Source organism: Dermacentor andersoni, chromosome 5 (assembly GCF_023375885.2).
Source record: "Dermacentor andersoni chromosome 5, qqDerAnde1_hic_scaffold, whole genome shotgun sequence".
NCBI lineage: Eukaryota > Metazoa > Arthropoda > Arachnida > Ixodida > Ixodidae > Dermacentor > Dermacentor andersoni.
In genome coordinates, this window is record NC_092818.1 from 130,831,408 (window position 1) to 130,856,793 (window position 25,386).

The window sequence follows — 25,386 nt, forward strand, 5'->3', positions numbered from 1 at the left end:
CGGTATGTGGGTGGGGATCTCATGCACTGAAAGCTTTGGCTATTCGCCGCGAGATCGAGCTAAATATGGTAGCACCATGGCAGCATTAGTGGGGACGGGCGGTCGACAGCACGCATTGAAATGTGCATGGCGGCGTTTCGAGGTGAAAGATTTGGTCAGATTTTCGTATAATAAGACGCGCTGACTGCAGTGAGCTGATCTTATACTGCCCTCGACCGGCACATTTTTTTCACGAAATGCACAAAACATTTAAATTTACTTATCAGAAGCTCAAACTGTCGGTCAGCATGGGATTGGCACACAGCCACACAGTCTCTGTTTCAGCATTTTCTTGGGGCTTTTTGTGTATATTTGGCTTGCGTTCCACCTACTCTTGTTAATATCGTTGCACAAGTTAATTATTAACTCAATCTGTGCGAGCCTAGCATTGGTGTAAAAAAGTCTGTATTCCTGTGCAACGAAGGTAACGTAGCAAGTTAATGGGCCCTCTGCATCATGCACCAGCTGAACGCATACATGCGTGTGTATGTGAATGCCTATGCTGTTAAGTGTTTATCGTTGTATATATCGTAATAATTACCCAGCACCTGATGTAGCATGTTAAGCTAACAGTCAGGCTAACATCTGCAGCATATCATTCTAGCTTGTTTCTCGCTCTCTCTCAATTGTTTCCATTTTATTATTGTTCACTGCGACATGCAAACAGATAGTAAAGTTCATTTACTCGAGCCAGGCCACTGTGCTCGACAATGCGTTAGTAGGATCATCAGGTTGCTTCAGACGAGTTTAGTTTTATTGCACTTGCACGGTCACGCGCAAGACAGCTATATGAAAACGTAGTTATTTGAGCAGCTGAAGTCATTAGTTTGTTTTATTACAGCTAATAGTGATGATTGTGTTATGTCAAGCTAACAATGTGAGAATGTAGAGCGAAAGGAGAATAGTCGACTTTAAACTCAGTGTTATGACGTCCTGCGTTTATAGACTTCCGTTTCACACACGATCCTCATATAATACCCTATTTTAGCTTCTATTTCGTAGCAACGAATCGCAGTATAAAAGCGCGCGGTTTAATTGGTATGCAGAATTCATTCACCGTAGTGGTATCAGAGCCACATATCAAAAGTGCGCCTCTGGTCGCGAGAACACTAAACGAGGGTCATGCAATGATCGCAGTTATCATAATGCAGCTATCCTAATATAACGTTTATGACACGATATGATATGAGCGACCTCCTTACGGTTTCTTGTTTTTTTTTTTCTGCTGCTCACTGATATCACGCTACCCCCTCCATGTTTCGTGGTATCACAAAGATGGCGGAGTGATCGACACATCGTGACAAATCGCTAAGGCGTGGCATTTCTGTATCGCTGCTACACTTCATTTATTTAAAGCGAGGTAAAATGCGTTTCTTTATGTACTCGAAACACGAAGCGATAAGAAAATTGGTATCGTTGTGGCTAGCAGAGGGTGCGACAATCATACATCGCGCGTTCGACAAGGGAAAATAGTCACTGACCATACTACAGCGCGAAGGCGACAGCGCAAGGCAAAAGGATGTTGTACATCGTCAAAAAGTGCATCGCAGCAGTTACGACTGTGCTACAACCAGGGAAAAAACGGTCTTTAAAGAGATTCGCGCCGTACGCACGTAACGGTCACGCCGTACACGCACGTGTAAGCACGTACACTAGCCATGGTTGAAGCCAGTGCTCCCCAGGCGCCAACTCTGCTCAGAGTGGCGACCAGTTGGGTGTGCTCGAGGAAAAAAAGAAAAAGAGTAGGCGGCACGAAGGTGTACTTTAGGAGTTTATTACGAAAAGAAATGTAATTTATACACTTCAGCAACGACACGTGAAGAGCATTTTTGCATCGCGTTGTAAAAAAATCACGTTCATGTTCTAAGCACGTCTTGCACGAATACCACTGAATATACCAGCTTAATCTCTCTTCTAATTTTTTAGCACTCAATGTTATTCCCATCACGTTTAAACCACAATTCTCCCTGGTGTTATTTTTGGAAGGTTATTGACAATAGAGGGAAATATACAGGACATATGCCATGTGATAATGAAAATAATTGTCGTGATGCCGCACTCGTTATGTAGCGAATGTGCCTATACACTACTTATAGGCGACTCGTGCTGCGTTATTTACCGCTTAATGTGTGGTCTATCGTTCATGAGGTCGCGAATGCCACCGCGTCTCATGCCACGTAGAAAGTGTCTTATAGGAGACTATCTGTTGATATTCCTGTGCATACTTCAATAGTTAAACAGCCAGCCAGACGGGTGAATAACACCGTCCCAATTTGATGTTCACTATATTTTGGTTCACTCAGAAGGCATAGCCATTATTGCTGTCCTGCGTCACTTTCAAGATGAGAGTTCCAGCTGCGGAAGAGGTCCAACGCAGCCCAAGCGCTTGGCCTTCCTCCTGTGACCTAGTTTATTTCCTTCCTTGTTCTCTGCAGTCTGTCTCGAAAAAAAAAAAGCAAATAGCAAGACAAGCGAAGAAGTGAGGAAAGCCGGGCCGGCGTGTCGCTGTTTGCTCAATTTCACTTGGCGTTGTAAGCCTTTTGCGAGACCGGCATTGGCAGCGCCAGCCATGGGAACACAGGTGTGCTGACGTAGAGCAGACCTCGGCCCTGGATCATCTGGAACTGCTCGCTCGACGAAACGCACACGTCTGTGCGGGCGGTCATTAGGCCTTCCTTGGGAACCTGCGGCGACGTTGTGTGCAGTACAATACAAGCGAAATATGTGGAAGAACGCGTGTGGGCCGACTGGTTGGGCATTGCAGCGAATTAGGTTTGTTCAAAGTTGCACTCGCAAAAGAAAGGATGCGTGTAATAAATCTGGCTATAACTGTAGGTTGCGGCTACAGGACAGTAATGAGAGCGCAGAAAAAAAAACGAGAACAATAAACGAACGCGATGTCTTGAGCAAGCTAGAGGAAGATATAGAAATGAACTTTCCAATGGACTTCTCTGCGACGTCTCAGGTTCATAGGTGGGCAAAAGCCCTCATTTTTTCCTCCCTCACCCTTACGACCGAAGTACCTTCCTCACCTCATCCTCCCGCTGAAAAATGTGACCATCATCCTTCACCTTCGCCCTCATATATAAAAAATGTTAACCGCCCCCTCCCCCCCACTCTCTCACCCTCAGCACAAAGAGCTTTACCTGCCCTCACTCACCCTCACGATGAAAAGGCTGCCATTCTTCTCTTCACTCCCCGTTTTCTACAATTTGAAATAAACCATTTGCTCGACCAGCGAGATTAGTTTACAACACTGATTGTCTAGTGCTGTTCCTACTTACTATTGCTACGTGCCACACTGCTTTTAGGCTCTTGAACAGCGCCGCCTAACAATATCAAGAGGTTTCATTCTTTCATGGCGGTAGATCATCAGACGGCGATGTTAAATTTGAAGAAATACACTATGTCACTTGAGATGTGAATATATCGTCAAAATTGAATATTTTCGAGTGCGTGCGAGTCGTGGTGGCTCAGAAACTACACGCATAATACTGCTTTCGTCAAGCATGAGATCACGCCTTCCATTTATGCCACAGTGGTTGCCTATCGGCAATGGGCAACGTAAAAAAACTTTAGTAGTAATTACTACACCTTGCTTCTAGCAAAGTAGGCCTACATTAAGCCGAAGCTAATACTTTACAGCAATAAGCGTGTTCGTTAACTGCATGAAGCTGACTATTGTCTTTTACAATGCGTGCCTATGGATAGCGAATTAGATGGATTATAAATGAATGTGCTGAGCGCTGTAATGTGTCCAATAAATCGCTAGATGTGTTTTTCATGTCAAATGTTTCAGGATGCTTACAGTGATTTGAAAACAGAGAACTGGTAGGAATTCAGGAATATATACTAAGCAACTACGTGCTAATCTATTCAGCTATTCTGCTCTGATTATTGTTGAGAATCGATGCAACAGTTCGACGTTGTGGATGTTGAGCTAAAACACTTAAGCTGAATCTTTACTGTAAATAAAGTCTCTGGACTGTCGTTGCCATGCGCGGGCTTAAGAATAAAACAAGCAAGTTTTAGTTGTACAGTAGATGAGCTCTAGCTATATTACGGACATGGTTTTTCTTCACCTTGATGTTTATTTTAGTTCACATGCGAACAAACGCCATCAGTTCCCGACAATTCTCAAACTCAAATTTTAGACCATTTCATTAGAGCAAGAAAAGGTAAATTCCAGGATGTTCATTTCGGATAAAGGAGAGCGCTTACAGGTGGTGATCAGCGAAAAAAAAAAAAAAAGAATCTGGCAGTGACGCCAAAACGTCGCCATCACTCCTCCGGCTCTCGTTGCCGCTTCTAGGGACTAGAGTTTTCAATAAGTTTAGCTACAGCAAACATGGACAGCCATTTATGACTTTATTCCCTTAGAAGTGGGCTTCCACGTACATCTGCGCTAGAGAGACTTCCTGTCACTGCACTTCAGGGCTTTAGTCTTTAAACCCACCCCGCATAAGCTTAGTGTGACATTTCCGTACTTCAACAATATGAATCACCTTTTCCTCATTTAACCTCGCATCGTAACCGCACCCTCTCCCCCCCCCCCCTGACCTCACAACGTCCGGCCTCCATAACCTCACCTTCACCTATCTTCCCGAAGGTGTTTCTCACCACAACTTCAAGTTACCATGTGAGGGTGACGGAAGGTGAGGGTGACGAAGGCCCTCGTGAGGGCTTTCCCTCGTGGGTGTACGAATGTCTCCTCAGGTGAGGGCAATATCGGCTCAAGAAGGTTGATAAAAAAGAAGTAAAATCGACCACAAGTTAAGTACTATTCACAAATAACAAAAAAATATCGATCTTGTAGCTGATATAGTAACTTTACACAAGAGCAAGGTAAAGAAATTAAGAAATGGGTAATTCACTGCTGGATGTTATAGCGATGACGTGTTCAGTGCCGTAGTTGCCACGCAAATTACTAAAAAAGAAAGGAAGAGGTGGCCTTGAATTCCTTCTAAGCTAATATATCGTTATATTGTTTTTAACATACGCCGAGGTCGCTAAAAAACTGTGACGTGATTGTTTTCTTTCACTATGGGTGGTGTCACCACAGTTGCGTTGACTGAGGCGTGAGGACAATGTCACGTGAACTGACTTCACAGAGCTACTGTGCAAAAGCATAAATTTGCTGGATGCGTCCAGAGAAAACCGATCGGCCTGAGTTCATGATCACCTTGCTTAGCTGTTGGCAGAACTAAACGACGGGAAATACTGCTTAGTGCAACTGCCCTCTTCAAGCATGTGGTGCATGTTTGCTTTTTATTACTTCGAGATATTTCATCGTCGTCTGTCGGACTTGCTCTCCACGTGACATCACATGTGCCTCGATCACGCAAGCAGATTGACACATGCTCGCTTTGGCATCCACACGAACTCTTTCCAGAACTAAAAAAAAAAAAAACAAGGAGCTCCCGCTCAGCGTTGTCCATGGTGTCTCTAGTGCTTTCATGTTACGTGTAAGCGTCTCTGGTGCGAGGACTACTTACGAAATCTCCGTTCCAAAAATTTTTTAGGTCGCCGCGACACCAGGCGAGAAGTATTACGGGCAGCAGGATAGCAGGAACGAGGTAGAGTAGCGCAGGCTGACCAGTGTCCATCAGACTGCTTGCGGTCAGTGCCATGATCAACCCTGCGGCGTAGCCTGGAGGGAGGATTCGTAGCAAAGCCAAACGTAACAATCAACCATGGGCTAAAGCATTTATTTCCTCAACTCAGTCAATCTGAAGACCAGGTTGAAACTGGCAATAAGTACACAGTCCATATTAGTAGTCACCGGCCCGTACTTTAATAAGCCCCTCAAACTCAACGGGATTGAAGAAAGTCCCAGATTATTTAAGCAAGTCCTCCACCTTTTTCCACTTCTACAAATCTGCAGCCCATATTTAACTGCCGCTTCTCTGCTAGCTTCTGCGACTGTGCCTTCTCTTGCGAGGTGTTTTCGAAGAGCACGCATCTGTTCCTAGGCCACCGCACCTATAGCAGTCGAATTCTTTTCCTTTCATTGGCTACATACGGCGCATCGACCTGTGCAGTCGCGGAGTCGTTCAAGCCCCGAGCTGCGCGCCGGTGAGGTCATTAGCCCCAACGTGGCGGCACAGGAGCTGTTTATTGCGAACGGAAGAGCGAATGGAAACGTTCTGTGCATTTCCTTGATTGCAATTACTGTGCGCACTAACAAAAGAAAGAGGATGACATCGCATTGGTTTAGTGCCTTTGCAAATTGCCTCCGGACGTGATTGCAAGGCTGTGATGAATCCAAAGGTGCGAGCGGTATGCTTTGTTGGGAGGCGTGAAATTGCGACGGCGGGAAATGTGGTGAACGGGCTATTGCTTGTGACGGCAAGAATAAGAACAAATTACTTGGCCCTTACTTTTTTTAACACACATTTACAAATCACTAAAGGTTGTCAATCTCATGACTAAATCGTGTCGAACTGGCCCGTCAACGTTAAGCTGTTCATGGTCACTGTATCACTCATTTGGGTTTAGGCGCCCTAAAACTTAGAACTCTAATATTTTTTCCTTACTCGGAGTGTTGTACCTGGTGTTTCTGGCCAACAGTCTACAAGTCAGCAAACGCAGCCGGCTTGCCGGCGTTATAATTCGTGCACATAACTTTTATAAGACTGAAAACTTGCATGATTAACGTTCGCAACTGCATGCTCATGATGCACAACTTACAGACTATTGCAAGCAGGAAGTACCAGGGCAGTCCTTTCTTGACGATGATGTCGTACGAGCGACAGTATGCGACGGCGAGTCCTAGAGAAGAAAAAAATATAAAGGGCCAGAGGTGTTTCACGGTCCCTATTCGGAAAGAAGCTCTTACACTCCTATAACAGATCGTAAGAAAAGGTCGCGGCCAATCATAAGCAAAGATGCTTGGGGAATAAGCTATCGTTATGGATGAAAAATTAAGTTTGCGAGTTTTCTTAAAGCTTTGTACGGACGCGTGCAACGGCTCAGCTCAAAGCGAGCCGATTGAAGTGCACCGAAATACTTCTGACTAGAGTCCTTTAAAAGGAAAGCCTGGTCGGAGAGTTCCGTGCTCCCACATCCCCTCCCACTTAGCTCATCTGAAAAAAAAAAAAAACAATTACATTCGCGACTTTCAGTGGCGAGTGCCAGGCTGTTTACAAAGGACATCACGTGAAAACGATTTCATTGGTTAATGAAGTTTTAAGTCGGAAAGCAACAGCTGCGATGTAAAAGCTGCTGTATCGCAGACATGTTACCTTCTAAAATCACGGTATACGTTTATCTGCAGATGTCTGTCTTATTTACTCGGGTGTAAGCTGCCATGAAGAGCAAGTTTTTTCTAATTCCGCATCGCAATGTCTCAAGCAGTGGTGCGCGGTAAATAAAATGAAAATCAACCTTACCAAGACCCCATACATACGACTGACGAACGGAAGTAAACATATGCTCGAATTCAAATGTGAAATCGATGGACAACATCTAACCCATGTTAGCCACCTTGGCACAGTTGTCTCTTCTGATCTACACTGGAGTACACACATTACCAATGTCTGTTCTTTAGAGGAAGTTAAATCTTGCATTCATAAAGGCCGAATGAACTGCGCATCTGATCTTTGAATGCCTCCTGCTCGTATATGCGAACGTGATATGGGAGCTGCGCCAAAAATACCAGATTGATAAAATAGAAAAGGCTCGAAGAGCGGCGCAGGGCGCCATATTACCGAGATATATAAGGCCAGATACCGTTATTAATATGCTAACTGACCTTCAACTTCCTTGCGCTTTCCAAGCGCAGAAGGGTTGATAGCCTAAAATTTCTGTATCAATTACACCGTGGTTCGTCCAGTTTAAACACTGAATTGTACTTACAACAGCGCTCACCTCGGACCACAAGAAGCTCTCACGAAGTAGAATTTGACATATCACAACGCGAACTAACACATTCAAATATTCGTGTTTCCCTTGAACTATATATGGTTGGACCTCTCTACCTAATGCGCTAACCCAACCAGATTACTTAAGCCAGTTTGAAGGTTCGCTATTGTGTCTCATTTCATTTGGGCAGTTGATGTTATAGTGCAACATAGTGTTAAAATTAATTCTTCCACAGGTAGTGGCTTGTTTCCTTTTTTTTTCTCTGTTTCTCTGCTGTAAGCATTGTGTAACTGGCACGTTTTACTTATTTGTTTGCTTTTTGACTTGCCCTGTTTTACTCCGCACACATACCTGACCGCTCTGTAATCCGTTATCTCACTCTTTAGTTTAAGGTAATATTCTCAACATTCTTCCTCTTTTACATTTTATGCAGTTTGCATTGGGCTTTATTAAGCTGTGGGTAAATTCAGTGCCCGGTATGCTTATATTTATTATTCACTGAATATTTTGCCCTTTAACGACCTTCGGCTCGACAGCATGCATGCATGCGTGCGTGCATGCATACATACATACATACATACATACATACATACATACATACATACATACATACATACATACATACATACATACATACATACATACATACATACATACATACATACATACATACATACATACATACATACATACATACATACATACATACATACATACATACATACATACATACATACATACATACATACATGCATGCATACGTACATACATACATACATACATACATACATACATACATACATACATACATACATACATAAAACGAGGCCCAGTGGAGCGCTCACGGTCATTTGTTCGAAATGCAGTGCCGTTGATGTGATGTAGGTAATGTTTAAGTAAATGGGCGAGCAAGAGAGGCACCTGACGCCGCAGCTTACCTGGTACGGCAATGTCGCCGTATCCCAGGAACATGGCACTTCCGTTGCAGGCGGCCGATTCCCCCGGAAAAAAGTGCGGGACCCTCATGAGTACGGGCAAGTCTTGCACTCCCATGGCCACGCTTTCCATCACGCTCACGTCTTTCTGCGATAACAAAGCAAAGAAAAGAAAAAATTCTGGAGGACGCTTAGGCTTCGCCTTTAAGAGTGGAACGCGCTAGCATTCAAACATCCCTGAGCGCTTCTCATGCTTCCGGGCAATTGCAGCTTATGTAAGCGTAATGTCTACCAGGAAACGCTGGCGGCAAAATCTATGCACGAAAGCCAGCTTTCTAGTCGAAACTTCTTGCGAAAGCCGTGCGTGGGCCGATCTTCTGTTATTGTTTCGCACTTTTGATTTGTGTTTGGCGTTTGTTTGTGGGCTGCCATTCTCAAAATTCTGAGGAATAACTGTGCAAAGAACGTAAGAGAAGGTACGAGCAACTTTAGTGCCGCATAGGATATGCGTGGTTCGGAATGATATCTCGCGGAAAGACGGCCGAAGCTAGTCGCGGGACCCCGGCGCCTGATTTTTCGCGACATGGGGCCCTTGACGCTATCGCATTAAAGAAGACGTAACAGTAAAGGTACGTAACAGCCGCTCCTCATAAAAGCGGGGCAGCTCACGTGCGATACCTCGTGACCTTCATAAATGTGCCGGTCAACGTGTTGTTTATCTGGCGCTTATGTGTACCACTATTGCAATTACTATCCTGCCATGTGCGAGTGCAAGGCGTAAAATTATCTGGCATGAAGTATGTAACATGTACTTCACACTTGAAGTTGAATCAGGGCGAAATAAATATTAAAAAAAAGCTCGCACGAGAAACACAAAGGGTAAGAGAGCTCACTAGCTGCTGTTTATCGTCAAAATGACAATACAATAATATAGCGAACATGAGCTATATTAATAATGTGCCCTTAATTAAAATCTGATGAAAAGCAGTCGCTAATGGGTGCTTGCGTTCGCTGTCTTTTCTGCGTGCACATTTTTTCGCGATCACATTTCTTCCATAACAACGTACAGCCTACTCGTTGACCAAGTGGTTCTGCTGTTGCACAATTGACCATTGCTTTAGCATTTAGCGTTGCTACCATACCTTAGGTATCCAGGTATGCGATAAAACCAATTTAGCGCTTCGAGGCCTTAATGTAGCATATACTCTCGATTTAACTTGACACTGAGCTGCGCCAAAGGGCCGAACTAAATTGGAATTACGTATTTACATTGTCTAGCTGTGACATTAAAAAGGGATTTAGTTAACAAGAAGAAGGAGAAAAAATGAGATTCATGGAACCTTTGATAAACATCGCATTGAGTCAGAGTGCTCGTCTACTTAAGGCATTAAATGGGAACCAGTCATCGCAGCAGCTATAGAACTCCTGCCAGTAGTTTCATTTTACTTCCATTCAATGTTTTAAGGCTGCTGGCTTCACTATGAACTGGAGGGCTCATTTATATATATATATATATATATATATATATATATATATATATATGCGTTAGAAGATAAATATTGTTTAATTTCTTTTTTATAATGAATGATCACAGACTAGCAGTTCACGTCACAGCGCCCTGAGCACTTACCGTGAGTAAAGATGTGATGAACACCATAAATATGTCGTCCAAGAATAGGAGGACGGATATCAGTGTAATAATCTGTAAACACGAAAGACAAACCAAAAAGTAACTTGCTTGGGGCCCTTGAGGCAGATAAACGAGGTGATTCTCTTTTTTTTTTTTTTTGGTTGCAGGCTGAATACAAATTGCCTACGACAGATAGCGCAGTTTCGCAATACATAAGCTCGATTACTTGGAGAAGCGGACATAGATTGCGTTATATTGTTTGATAAATAAGTAAGTCTAACTAATGAAGCTATATGAGTATTGCCTTTAGGAGACACTTCTCAAACGCAGAATTGATGCTCAGCAGTAATGGAGTGATATGCACCTAGCCGAAATCCTACTCTTAGGACTACCAGTTGCGAAAAATACGTTATATAAATCTGTGGCCGAAGGCGTTGATGTTGCAGTTAATGTTTTCAGCGCTGTGTTTTTTTTTTTAATGCGAGAGAAATTATAGGGACGCTCGAAGCGCATTGGTCCCGCTGTCACGGGGTCGACGCGCATGCGCGCAGTCATTTCCTTCTTTGGACCTCTCTCTCTCTCTCTCTCTCTCTCTCATTTGGCTGCAAAAAGCGACGAAGCCAACGCGGAAATGACGCTCCGCTCAGTCGGCTCTGCTGGAGTCGGGGAAGTATTCTGGCTTCTGCTGCAGACGCGACCGTTGTGCGCGAGCACATTGGCGTCCCCGCTGGGCAGCTGTGCGCATGCCACGCACACCGTGGTGCACACACTGTTCCGAGTTCACCTGTAAGTAAGCATCAACATAAGGACAGCATAGGTGTTACTGAATACCTGTCTCAACAGACACCGGCGACAACAGACACCTTCGGCCTCATTTCATGCACCGTCGAGGTGCGACGCCTGCACTAGTGCTTGCGGCGCTTCACGTCACGCAAGCGTTGCAAGACACCTTCAACGCAACGCTAAAGTTTGCTATCGCTTTCAACGCTTCGCCGTTCTATCGCCCACTAATACTCTGCGATTCCCGAGGGTGAAGCTGAAAGGTCCCGCGTTGCGGCGTTCATAAATAGGGGAAAGGTATGTGTACAGTAGCGTCCACAGGTAGTATACTACTCTGACATTTACCAGTAAAGGTTAGTTTGGTAACTCTTGGTTATACTTTCAGTTGTAGTTAGTGCACGTGTGCTGTCTCGCTTCTGCGCCTTGTCTGTCATTCGACGAGCCGTTTCCTAAGGTAACCGGCGCCTGTTCACACAGTTTGCTGCTGATCTAAACTTTATACCGTTCAGCACTAGCTCACCTCAGGATTTCTTGTCCTTGAGCGGGAACAGAACGACATTCCCGAGACACAAGGCATAGGGAAACGGATGGACTCAGTAATTTCAGAAAGTGGCATTTCCGTCAAGCTTGCCTTGAAATTTGGAAAGTGCACGCATCGCAGGATGTTGATGGCGAAGCTCGATCCCAGGAAGTCCTGCAGGATCCAGGCGTGCTCGGCCTTCCGGAATATGATCCAGACGATGGGAATAGCCACGGCGAACCATATCACGATGTGGTGCCGCAGTTCCATGCTCCGCACGAAGCACGGGAACATCAAGTTGGTCATCCTGCACAGGGCCGGTTGTCCGCGATTGTTTTGCGGTTGTCCGCGATTGTTTTGTTGCATTTTGTGAAGGGCCAAAGGCACGTCAACGCGATAGCATTAAGGGCCCCATGGCGCAGAAAATCCGGCGTCGGTGTCGGCGTCAGCGGCCAAGAAAATCCTGCTGATTCATCCAGGCCCTCCGCGTGGAGCACAGGCCTTACTGTACTAATTTATTTCTCAAAGTAAAATGCGTCAGAAAATTCGTTAAGCCTGACTTCACACAACCTACCGACATGATAGCGTCTGATTGTAATTTGAATATACGAGAAGACTCAAACAAAAACCAATTTCCCAGCTGCCGTTTAAGTCCGTCTTAGCAGGAGCGGCGCGGGCCGCTCTGATCCTTCCAACACTATACAAAAAAAAGAGAAAAAAAAAACCTAGAAAGCAATTCTTCGGGCGTATACCGTTGCCTGCCAGCGTTTCCAAGAAAACACTACGGTTACTTAAGCTGCAGTTGCCGGAAAGGGTGAGAAGCAGTCACTGTTCTTTGAATGCTGTCACATTGCACTCTTAAAGGCGAAGCTCAAGCGTACTCGCAAATTTTCTTTCGCCGACAGAATGTAGCTCCCACGTTTGACGCGTTTATTTTTTTATAGTAACATTCGCCGCGTCTTGTTCAGGAAGTTCTTCTGGGTGTTACTGACATGCACAAAAATTATTTGACAATACAGCTGAAGACGATGCAGGCATGAAGGAGAAATAAGGAAGAAGAAAACGACCAGAAATATACAAGATGCCTGTAAGAAATAAAGTGAAATATATATTCATTTACGCGGAGTTTGTTGTTCGAAATGTGACTGAACATTGCTTACATCTAAGACATTGATTAGCTAGAGCTACATTAACCCCTGGGCGAGTCACTAGAAGCAAATAATTACTTTTTGTCTAAGCACGTGAAGTCCACCTATGATTGTAAAAGTAATTTATTCAAGTCGACGCATAAGAACACAGCGTAAGAGACTACGGTGTATCACAAAAGTTCTTAAGGAGTCAAATGCCTTAAGGGAGACATATCGTCTGCGTTTCTAACAGACGATGTTAGATACGTATCGCATGTGACATGGAAAAAGTAGAGCTTACCTCGCGCTGGCGCAAGGTATAAGAAAAGCGATGCAGTCGAAAATGATGATCAGTGACATCACTGCGCCGATCGCAATGCAGCCAACCAGTACAGGCCCTGCAGAAAAAAAAAAGAATGAGGGGAAATATTCGTGAATGACACAAGACAGACTTGATGTTCGTCGACTTTCATCTGATTAGGAATTCTGTGCAGTTACACTAAGTGTGAACGATTTCCCAACGTTCCTGCGAGCAGCACCTGTATTGACGAAGTTATCTGCGCTGTATTAAATGAAGTATGGGGCTTTACGTGCCAAAACTACAATATGATTATGAAACACAGCACTCCGGATCAATTTTGATCACCTGGCGTTATCTAACGTGCACCCAATGCACGGTACGTGGGTGCTTTTGCATTTTGTCCCCATCGAAATGCGGCCGCCACCGCGGGGATATGACCCCTGTGCGCTCGGGCTCAGCAGAGCAACGCCAAAGTCCATACGTCACAACGGCGGGTTCACGCCGTATTCATGGGCTGCGTCGTTTTGTTTCTCTAATGTAATTCCATTGCGGAGTGAGTTACTCAATGCTATTGACGGGTAACGTGCGGCTATGAACACTCTTTTCTTTTTTAATTGAATTTCAGTTTTGTATAGATCAGGATGTCACATTGCGTTTATTTTTTTTTATTGCATATATGAACTATGCATTAATGGTGATTGTGCTACTCTTCTTCTGAAGAATATAGTAGTAGCGGTGTAAATAAATAAATAAATAAATAAATAAATAAATAAATAAATATAATAAATAAATATCGATATATTTGACAGGCTCTGATTGTGTACCTACTCTTTCATGTGTCTTTATTTCATTCTTGCGTCGCTATCAATGGGAACCAAATTCTTACATACATGTAGCTACTGTTTACTGTTTCAGTGACCATTTGCAGGAAAAATCAGAAGATTGTAGAGTTTAGCTACATACTAATAACCAAGCAGAAAAGATAGAAATAATCAGACATTCAAGCGCAGAGTGGTCAGTATTACCTGGTACATTCATGGATAAGAAATTCAACTCTTTATTTCGTAGGAGACCGGTATGACTTCCCATTTATAAAAAAACATTTCTACATCAATAACAACTGCCGAGAAATCGTGACTGCAAGCGGGATGAGAAGCGACATCACTGGTAAATGTCAGGTTGCTTACGAACTAACTGTGCTTATGAATTAGTCACCAGATTATAGTTTGTGCATAGCACCCCAAACGTAAGAGAAAAGAGAGCAGAATGTTAAAGACGGAGCTGGCACTCACACATCTTGCTGAAAAAGTAGTACAGCAGGAGCAGGTTCACGGCTATCGCGAGCACGAACAGCGTGATGAGGTTGCCGTCGACAGGGCACTCGCCAAAGTAGCTATCCTCGTTCAGCAGCTCCTCGTCAGAGCTGGCGAAATCGTCAGCCGGTTTGCGTTTGTGGCCGTGCCGTGGGCGGCTGCGCACATCGAACGGCTGCTGCTGCTGCTGCTCGTGATGATGCTGATGCTTGCGCTTGTGCTCGGAGACCGCCACTGAGGAAGTGCTCGCCAACGCCAACGATGTGTATGACGATCCCGCAGCCAGGGCCACCGGCACCACGTCCAGGTCGGCGTCGTCGTTATGCAGTGGCTCGCTCTTTGGCTTGACGCGCCGGTGCAGCGTGAGGAAGCTGCGCAAGCAGTGTCCGTCGAGCGCCGGTTTGCGCGCGAAACAAGCAAATGAGATGCGCTCGATATCTTCTTGGAGGCACCTCGTCCCGTATCACAGGCGCTAAGTTTATGCTTCAACTTCTCTAGCACCAAAGGAAAATGCCGCTGATAAAGAGGTTGCATGTGTTCGAAAGTATTCCAGGGTACACGTGTTAGAAGTGAGCGTTTGAAGTGGGGTGTAGAAAAGCGAGCGTTAGAAGTGGGGTGTTTCGGAAGTATGCGTGAAATTAGGGTCGGGTGTCTTACGTGCCAGAAACACGATCTGGTTATGAGGTGGTTCGTACAGAATTTTGACCATCTGGGATTCTTCAACGATCAACTAAATCGTAAGTACTCCAGTGTTCTTGCATTTCACCTCATTCAAAGTGCGGCTACCATAGTTGAGATCAAACCCGCAACCTCGAGTTCAGCAGCGTAACGCCATAGCCACTATGGTACCGCGACGAGTAAGATTGCAAGATCAGTGCCTGGAGGAATCGCTGAAGGTGCCAGTGCCATGCAGATGCGTTTCATTTGGTGTTTGATGAAACCGGTTTTCTGAAACGGCTAGGCAATGTTAAGTATTCCCTCTCACAACACACGTATGGACCATCCGTTCTCAAGTGTGCCAAGTGTTTTGCAAACTATCTCCGATTCTTATCATGACCTTCATGTCACGTCATTCTTGTCCTGACCATCCACATCTCCGAGTACTGACATCAACACCGCCAGCTTAACACACCTTTCCAAGATGCTTATCTTTACACAACTCTACAGCAAGTTTATCACGCTTTGGCCATCGCGCTCCTGAACGTGCCAGTAGTTTACAGGGGAATATAAAATTTTCGATGATAGCCCTGCACTTGGAATTCTTTAGAAAAATGAAAGATACATTTAAGACTACTATTCAAAGCGGGAACGTATGTACTTTAGCTCAATGCTATCGCGGATTGACCTATCACACAAAAGAACAAAAAAAAAAAGTGAACGTGAGAGCTTTTGGCTGTCGTCTAAGAGATATCCAATGCGGTAGAAATCGCGGCTAGAGCATCGCAGATCCCTATTCCGCATCTTTTTTTTTTTTGCGTTCGGCTTCCCTCAGTGCACTTTTTTGCTTGCAGGTTTGAAATGTAACCTGCTTCACGTTACCGATATATTGATCGCATGCGACTCGCATACCAACTTAACCGCGTAGAAATAGGCACTACAAGACCGCTCGCTCTTCTGGTCTGTACGAAAGTAACATCAAGTTTTAAAAAAGCGTACATTCGCGGGGCGAAGTGATATGCGCGCCGTGCATACATAATACGACAGAAATATTGGAACTTCCAGCGTTAGATATTGGGAAGCAGATGCATTTGCGTTATTTCTTTTTGCTGCATGATAAGAAATATGTTTGATTTGCCGCATTTAATTATTCGTTAATTAAGTCGCGTTTACGCATTCGTATATATTGACGCACCTCCCGAGAAAAACAACAGCAAAAGAAAAAAACAAGTATAGTGATTGTAGATGGAGACATTATGTGCTCAAGACTTGTAAATTTCAACCAATGAAATCTGCCAAAAATTCGTGCGTATTACCCGCCCAGCGGGCGCTGGCTACGGTGCTTTTCTGATGAAGACGAGGAAAGAAATTCTATACTTGGCTTGGAGTCCGCATTCTGACGTGGCAGAATGTAAAAAAAAAAAAAAAGGAGAAAAAGAAGGGCTAGCGTGCCGAAATCGGGTGGGCGTTAGAAGTTGTCATGAAGTTAATGTGGAGCCCTACGCATCGATGTGTAGTGTTGCAGCTATGTTTTTTCAGGACTTTAAACCTCATCGGCTAGTTTAATTCATGCATGCTACGCTTACTTCTTGTGTCGTGGCGCAATTATACTTGACTCATTGCATTATTTAGTACGGTCAGAGTTTGCACCTCCAAATAAGAAGGGCTAATATAGTAAGTGCGACTGGAGAGAGAAACCGTATACGCAGGAATAAAAGCCACCGAGCTGCATGCGAAAGACGCCGTACAACCAGAAACCTTGGTGAATTTGCAGTCTTTTAACGAACACCTACATTGCGTTGCACGCACCTATGTACGATACGTGCGGTGGCAATAGAACCAGAGTCTCTGTGCTTAGTACCAGAATGCAATAAACTGCTGGGTCATTGCTGTAGCTCCCAGTGAAAGCATTCAACCAGCTTTATATATGCGACTTCCTACTGCGTTTTCAGGAGCTGCAAGAGCCGCTCATGCCGACTTCGCATTCCTCTTTTATATTCAAGCTATGCGTCGGCAACGACTATCGTAAGTGTGATACACCTATAGACAAAGAATCAATAAATGCTTGGCTTGTAGGCTTTCTTAACTTTGCTTTGTTAGAAACTACGCCTATGTGTTGTCCTTCTTGCCCCACCGTTTAGCGATGGTACAAAAGCTTCAAAGTAAAGCAGTTTGGATAGCCTGCTACTGGGTAAAAAGAACACAAACGGCTTTTCCGGTTTTTGTTCATTTTTACCTAGTTCTTTTTACTTATGGCGGGCTATATCAGGTACGTTGCTACTGGTCCTCGCTAATCTCACGCGAGCGATATTGAAGGGATGGTCAACACCTCCTAAAAAGAGTAAGATATAAAAATGCTCAATGCTAAAGGGCCCGCAGCCGATTTGTTGCACCAGATACTTCGCTTGTGAAATCGCACGCAACGCTTCTCTATCTTAGACGCCCAACAGCGGTAAAACAGGCTACTGTGTGGGGCATCCTTTCCTCGACCTCTGTTGATCCCTTCATGTCTCCACTCCTGTCTTGTTTGGATTTCGTTCTAAACGGGCCTTTCGACTAACGTCCAGCTTATAGAGATGCCTTTGAAGACAACGAATGACTTTCGTATATGGCGTGACGGTTCGTGTTTGTAAATTATACCTGTGAAGAACGATAGGAAAACCAAAGCCCTGTTACTCTTACAGCATTTTCTTGGTGTTTCCGGCCCAAAGAGCCCCGACGGCCACCGTGGAACAGGCCAAGATGCCCAGGACGATCCAGCTGGCTGTGATGTCCACGTGCACCAGGTACAACTTGGCCGCAGGAGCCATGCGTGCGCTCTCATTGGCTGCCACCGACGACCACTCCAACGCACTCTTGGACTGCATCAGGAGTGAGTATAACGTTGATGAGGGTTTACGGACTAAAGTTATCACAGCCGTGGCGTGGGAGCTCAGGTTGTCTTGGCTATAAGAAGTTGTTGGTTGTAATCCCAGCGAGATTGGATATGTTAATTAAGGCACGTAGCTCCTTGCAGAGATTAATTGCAGAGCTTATTTAGCATGTGGTTACCCATTGGTAAAGCAGGTACAAGCGTCACTTATGCCAAAAGCCTGCTTCCGAGCTAAGGGGTGTGGACCTGGGAATATCTGATAACTCTGCTGTGTCCATGAGCGAGCATCTATCAGCATGGACAAATAGGGAAGGCATTGAGGCGGTTGACATGCATGTGTAGGTTGCTAACCGTTGAGAAGCTACACCGGGCCTGGACTCCAGAAGCCAAATTCACAAATATTTTAAAGCTTACGTTGCTTGCTTCACACGGTTTCGCGTGTCGTGTCTCTGTCCACGCACGATGGACGGAACCGACAAATTGGTGCCACTGAGCGCCACCCTTGTCTAAGACAATAAATAGCGGCATAAAACCTGTACTTCAATGTCAGCTCAGAGATGTCTCTAAAGCAAACATACCTTTTTATGGAATTCAGCGCCTTCTTTGATTTTCTTAATGTTATATTTGGGCTGCACCATTCTTGGGAAATTGGGGGACGTGCCACTAGGTATATGGCACTTGGCCAGTACTGCGGAATTGTTATGTGCCACTGAGACACGAGGTGTAATAATGCTTGAATATATTTAGATATTAACCTATGAGCGTACGCCTTTCATAAGCATTGTTTCCTCGAGAAGAATCATATGTCGCTTTCGTTCTTGTGACACTCTGTGCATTCGCCTGATTTTGGTACTCGCATTTCTGCATAGCTTGTGAATGATGTAGCGCGTAAACATAAACATTGAATGAGATTAAAGTTGTGACTTATGCGGTGCATAAACAGAAACACTGTATGAGATTAACGTTGCGTAGGATGCGAATAGATACAGTTGTAGGGATCGCATTGAGTTGAACATAATTGAATGAACCGCCCCACTGAACCTTCCTTTCACATAGGTTCCAAAAAGTGCGTTTGCCCAGAACAGTTTCTTTTTTGCTCGCGTGAGATGGTTGTCATCAACTGGTGTGAGATGGTTGCCTTCCCTAAGAATGTGTAATTATGACGACTCATGGAACCATTTATGAATAGCTCTAGAGCTAGAATTCTGTCAATACGGGCCTAGATAAATTTCGATTGCTTGGCGTTCTTTAATGCGCACGTAAAGGTCAGTGAACGACCATTCTTTCTTGAGTTCCTGGTAGACAATCAAGCATGATAAATAGCGGCCAATTAATATCGATCTTCATGCTTCAGGGAAAATGAATGCGAGTTTCGAAGGAAAGGGGTTGCTCTGGCAGAAATGGAGGCCTTTCTTTGTGAATGTGTCTGGAACCAGTAATTTTTCAGCCGGTGTCACATTTTCCAGGCAACAATATTTTCAGCTTGTGCTTGGAGCTATATATCGTTTTCTCATATACCTCAATACCCGAGAAGAACAGTTTTATGTTTCGTATCTGGTTAGCTTGTTCCTGGTACATACCTTTAACTTTTCAGCTGTGTCGAAGAACATTTCACCAAGGATGATGTCCTGGGGTGGTACCGTACCATTTGATCCGGGAGCAAAATAAACCTTGTGAGACTGCGTTAGAAAGTGAAAAAAATTGAACTGTAGATAGCTTTATTTAGTGAGTCGTGAACGCATACGAATGTATCTTCACATAATGTACAGCAGCAGCTAATAAAATTTATGGCGATTTAAGAGAAATTGACACATCAACCCAGATGACACAAGTTATATTAACTGTACTAACTTTCCCTGGCCACACTTAGCTGTGGTCCATGTCGCCAGGGAAGGATAATTACAAACCTTTTTTTCGAAATGTTTACTTCGGAATCAGAACTAGCAGCCTGTTTCAAAAGAAACCTTGCAAATGCTTTCTGGAAGCAAACTGCGAATTTTCAAATTTAAATAATAATAGCAGTTACAACCCGTGCATGAGGATAATAGAAGCTATAGAGATAATTTTCTTGTAAACGTATTATAAATGAAAGTTGCAGCAAGTTATGTTACGTTAAAGGACTCCTCACCAGGCCCCACTTAAAGTTTTGGTCATACATTGGAAGCTGTAAAACGCCGTTAAGAAGCGTTTCGCCTAAATAATTTTTTCATGTCTGTTTATTATTATTAGAGGCGACAGAAAAAATGAACTGTCCTGTACCATGCCGCCTGGAGGCGAATGCCACTGCCAATGGAAACAGTCTATCTTTCTGTTCTTAGTAGCCACCCTTAGCGGTGTTTATTCCCTGCCTTCACCCATACCAGAGCCGAGGAATGTACAGCGGCGTCGAACCCTGTCTCCTTCCTTTTCTTTTTTTTTTTTTGCCTTCTCTTCATATTTTGTGTTGCGCCTTTTGCATTGCAAGGGCAGCCATGGCTAGTGACGAAACACACCCTGTGAAGAGGCATTTGTGCATGACTGTGGCTGTGGGTTAAAAGATTCTTCGGGAGGGAGGGCGCGAAGCGTTTCGATTTGTTTTCTGGCGGCGCGCTACGCCGTAATACTTTACAGACAAACACGTCATTTATATGCTACGCTTGTATGTTGAAAATGGTCAAACCTGGTCCAGAGGTACTTTATACGCTTGGATTATAAAAATATGAGTTAAGAATAATGCACAGAATAATAATAATAATAATAATAATAATAATAATAATAATAACCATCCCATTTTATGTCCACTGCAGGACGAAGGCATCTTCCTGCGATCTCCAATTACCCCTGTCCTGCCCCAACCGATTCCATCTAGCCCCCGCGAATTTCATAATTTCATCGCCCCACCTTCTGCCGTCCTCGACTGCGCTTCCTTTCTCTTGGTACCCATTCTGTAACCCTGATGGTTCAACGGTTATCTAACCTGCGCATTACATGACCTGCCCCGCTCCATTTCTCCCTATTTATGTCAATTAGAATATCGGCTATCGCTGTTTGATCTCTGATTCACACCGCTCTCTTCCTGTCTCATAACGTCATGCCTAACGTTCTTCGTTTCACCACTCTTTGCGTGGTCCTTAACTTGTTTTCGAGCTTCTTTGTGTCTCCAAGTTTATGCCCCATATGTCAGCACCGGTAGCATGCATTGACTGTACATCTTTCTTTTTAATGATAATGGTTAGCTTCCAGTCAGGATCTGCCAATGTCTGCTGAATGCGCTCCAACCCATTTTTATTCTTTAGTAAATTTCCTTCCCATGATCAGGGTCCCCTGTGAGTAATTTACCTAGGTAAACGTACTGCTTTACAGACTCTAGAGGCTGACTGGCGATCCTGAACTCTTGTTCCCTTGCCCGGCTATTGATCATTATCTCTGTCTCCTGCATATTAATCTTCAACCCTTCTCTTATACTCTCTCTGTTAAGGTCCTCAATCATTTGTTGTAATACGTCCAGAGTGTTGATGAAGACGATAATGTCACCTGCAAATCGAAGGTTGATGAGATAGTCGCCGTTGATTTTTACTCCTAAGCTTCCCAGTTTAATAGCTTGAATATTTCTTCCCAGCACGCAGTAAATAGCATTGGAGAGATTGTGTCTCCTAGTCTGACCCCTTTCTTTGTAGGTATCTTCCTACTTTTGTCGTGGAGGATTAAGGTAGCTGTGGAATCTCTGTAGATACTTTCCAAGATATTTACGTAAGCTTCTTGTGCTCCTTGATTCAATCATATGCCTTTTCGTAATCTATGAAAGCCATATAGAGAGGCTGATTGTAATTGTCTGATTACTTTCAATATTGGAAGTAAGCTAATGGGCCTATAATTTTTCAATTCTTTACCGTCTCTCTTTTTGTGGATTAGTATAATGTTGGCTTCTTCCAGTTCTTGGGGACCTTTGAAGTTGACAGACAGTTCATATAAAGGGCTGCTAGTTTTTCAAGCATTATGTCTCTACCATCTTTGTTTAAATCGACTAATAGTCCATCTTCTCCTGCCACTTTTCCCCGTTTCATGTCTTGCAAGGCCCTTCTAACTTCATAGCTAGTTATAGAAGGAACCTCTGTAGCCTGTTCACTACTACTTCTAATTGAGGTATCGTGGCAGCTTTGGGTACTGTACAGGTCAGTATAGAATTCTTCCGCTGCATTTACTATATCTTGGAGACTGCTGATGATATAACCCTGCCTATCTGTCAGTGCATACAACTTGGTTTGTCCGATGCCTAGTTTACTTCTCACTGTTTTCAGGCGGCGCCCATTTTTTACTGCTTCCTCAGTCTTTCTCACGTAATAATTTCGAATATCCCTTATTTTCTCCTTGTTGATTATTTTTGAAAGTTCCTCAAATTTTATCTGATTTGTTGAGTTGGGCACTTTCATTCTTTGTAGTTTCTTTATTAGGTCCTATGTTACTTGGGAGAGCTCACCTACTGGTTGCGTTGGTGCCTTACCTCCCACTTCAATTGCTGCTTCAGAAGCCAGCCTAGTTACGGTTTCATTCATTGCCTCTATGTCGTCTTCAGCTCTCTGTTCTAAGGCCATATATTTGTTTGCAAGTGCCAACCTGAATTGGCCTGCTTTTACTGTTACTGCGTCTAGGTTGGCCCGTTTTGTTTTGACCAATTTTACACTTTTAGTATTCAAATTGAGGTGAACCCTAACCCTCACTAACGTATGATCACTGCACTTTACCCTACCTAACACTTCTACATACTGTACTATGCTGGGATCGACAGAAAGTATGAGATCAATTTCATTTCTTGTTTCACCATTTCGGCTTTTCCAGGTCCACTTTTAGTTCCAACGCTTCCTGAAGAAGGTGTTCCTTATTCGCGACTTATTCCTTTCCGCGAATTCTGCCAACATCTCTCCTCGAGTGTCCAAAAATCCACGCCATAGTTGCTACTTGCTTGTTCACGAGCCTGCTTTCCCCCACTTTTGCATGGAAGTCACCCATGACTACAGTATACTCAGTTAGCACTTTTCGCATCGCTAATTCAACAGCTTCATAAAACTGTTCTATTTCTTCATCACGGTGACTGGAGGTTGGAGCGTAGGTTGGTACTACCTTTATTCTATACATCCTATTCAGTTTTATTACGACTACTGCTACCCTCTCATTAATGCTGTAGAATTCGTCACTGTTCCTCGCTATGTCCTTATGGATTAGGAATCTTATCCCGTATAGCTTCTTATCTGGGAGACCTCTATAGCAGAGGACATGTTCGTTATTCAGCAATGTATAAGCCTCACCAGTTCATCTAACCTCACTAAGGCCAATTATATCCCAAACAATGCCTGATAGTTCCTCAAAGAGTCCTGCTACGCTAGCTTCATTCGAGAGGGTTCGACTGGTAAAGATTGCAAGGGTTAGTTTACATTGGCGGCCTGTCCGGGTCCAGAGATTCATATCACCCTCTGCTGCGTCACAGGTCTGACCGCCGCCTTGGTCAGGTGCTCCACAGCTGCTGGTGACTGAGGGCCATTGGGTAATTGAATGAGTCAATTGGGAGGGTTGGTAAAAATAAAAAAAATTAAAATAAAGAATAAATAAAAGGTAGGGTTGGTAAACAAAGTATAGAGGGGTTTTTTAATGCTTGCTATAGGTCCTAAAGGAGCTGAAAGAGTCGATAAGTTCCCACGTGTAATTACAGGCTTTCAGCATTTTCCGCGTGTGTTTCTATAAATCTCGGTACATTTTTGTTCGTTTAGTGATTATCTTATTCACCTGAATGCTTAGTGCGCTCTTGCTAGCCGTAATGTTGAGACGGAATAGTAAAATTAACAGATTACTTTCGACCAATCCATTGATCCATCTCTACCTGATAACTTGTTGCATACTTGCGGCATTATCTGCGACATCTTCAGCCGGAATAGCGCATACGGCCCCAGGTTACTTCGTTCTACAAATGGGAACGTAGTGCGGTTTTGAAGCACTGCACAAACGGGGTGGCTGAGACTAGGTTGCGGTGAATGGAATGAAGCCGTCCTTATTCCTTGTGGCTAATTAACACGTCAAAACACGTGACAAGCGTAGCGTACTAGAGCTACGCGTGAACCGCTTAACAAGGAGAAATGTTACCAAAGATAGTGCTAACTAGAAATAGCGCGAAATCGAGGAATAACAGGCAGTTATCAAGCACGTGCAGCCGCTTTTCCTAGCAGAGACCATCCATGATAAGGCAAATCTAAAACGTGTCACTTTCACCATTAGGCGAGGTCCTTAATTCCTCGCACAATAACACAATAGAATAACCTTCATACACACATGGCTAAAATGGCTTATGAGTCGAAAAATTCGTAGTCCGGCATTGGCGAAAAATTGGCCGTCCGGCGTTATTGATCCAAAATTCAGTGGCACCAAAATTGATGGTGGCATCCACGACAATTGGTGGAAATCGAACCCACGACCTTAGGCGTTAAAAATTAAGGCACTTGAACCCACGACCTTTGGTGGGACCAAAATTCAATGAAACCGAAATGAATGGTGCCACCATTGATGGTCGAACCCATGGCCATTGGTGCTAATTACGGCGAAGTTAATTAAGACATGTAATTAAGATATAGTTAATTAAGGCACCAGAACCCACGCCCTATGGTGTTTATTAAGGCGCGGTTGATTAAGGCACAGTTAATTAAGTTATAGTTTATTAGGTCACTCGAATCCATGACTTTTGGTTTCTTTTTTTATTTAGAGAATACTGCAGGCCATCAGGAGGCCCTAGCAGAGTGGATATAAATACATTCAACTAATACAAAAATACATGCAATTCAGATGGATCAATGCAAAAACACCAATTGTATTGTAACAGCAACAACGATAAATAAGGTAGAAAGTGTGATAACAAAAACAAACTAAAAAAGGGTGCTTTTACACACCTAAAAGCTCTAAAATAAATGACAACGCTGAAGACCACTACAACTCTTCAAGCACCCAAATGTTAGATTAGGTTATACAATCAGGCTAGTAAAGAAATGCACGAAATACTGTAACAAAAGCAAAGCAACAACATACCAATTTGAATCAAGCAAATGGAGACGCATATGCATAAGGTAACAAGTACCAACAAAACAGAAGGGTACCAACATAAGGTACCAACAAAACAGAAAAGAGAAAAAGATACCGCTACGTCCTATGTAACCATTTGTTCGATTACCTCAGTGCTGTACAACCATGCCGATGGAAGAACGTTCCAGTCATTTACCGTGCGTGGAAAAGAAGAAAATTTGAGTGTGTTGGTTCTCGCGCTGAAAGGGCTAAGAGACTCAGCATGGCGATGCCTTGTTTCTCTGGTGAAGAGGAGTGATATATAACCATCT

At 43.9% G+C, this 25,386-nt stretch overlaps 1 protein-coding gene across 3 annotated transcripts in view; it reads right to left on the minus strand.

Annotated features, from left to right (window-relative positions):
• Positions 1-1,793: 1,793 nt before the first annotated feature.
• LOC126532087 (uncharacterized) overlaps positions 1,794-25,386 on the minus strand; it is a 60,876-nt gene continuing 37,283 nt past the window's right edge. For 2 of the 3 annotated variants that reach the window (XM_055071003.1, XM_055071005.1), the window contains 9 exons: positions 19,618-19,716; positions 17,848-18,026; positions 14,488-14,879; positions 13,196-13,292; positions 11,879-12,074; positions 8,841-8,985; positions 6,730-6,810; positions 5,535-5,689; positions 1,794-2,723 (listed from right to left, as the gene is read on the minus strand). In XM_055071003.1, coding sequence (XP_054926978.1) covers positions 2,559-2,723; positions 5,535-5,689; positions 6,730-6,810; positions 8,841-8,985; positions 11,879-12,074; positions 13,196-13,292; positions 14,488-14,879; positions 17,848-18,026; positions 19,618-19,716 — 1,509 coding nt within the window. In that variant the 3' untranslated portion in view covers positions 1,794-2,558. The remainder of the gene's footprint in view (positions 2,724-5,534; positions 5,690-6,729; positions 6,811-8,840; positions 8,986-11,878; positions 12,075-13,195; positions 13,293-14,487; positions 14,880-17,847; positions 18,027-19,617; positions 19,717-25,386) is intronic. The other variant, XM_055071004.1, reaches the window with a different exon arrangement.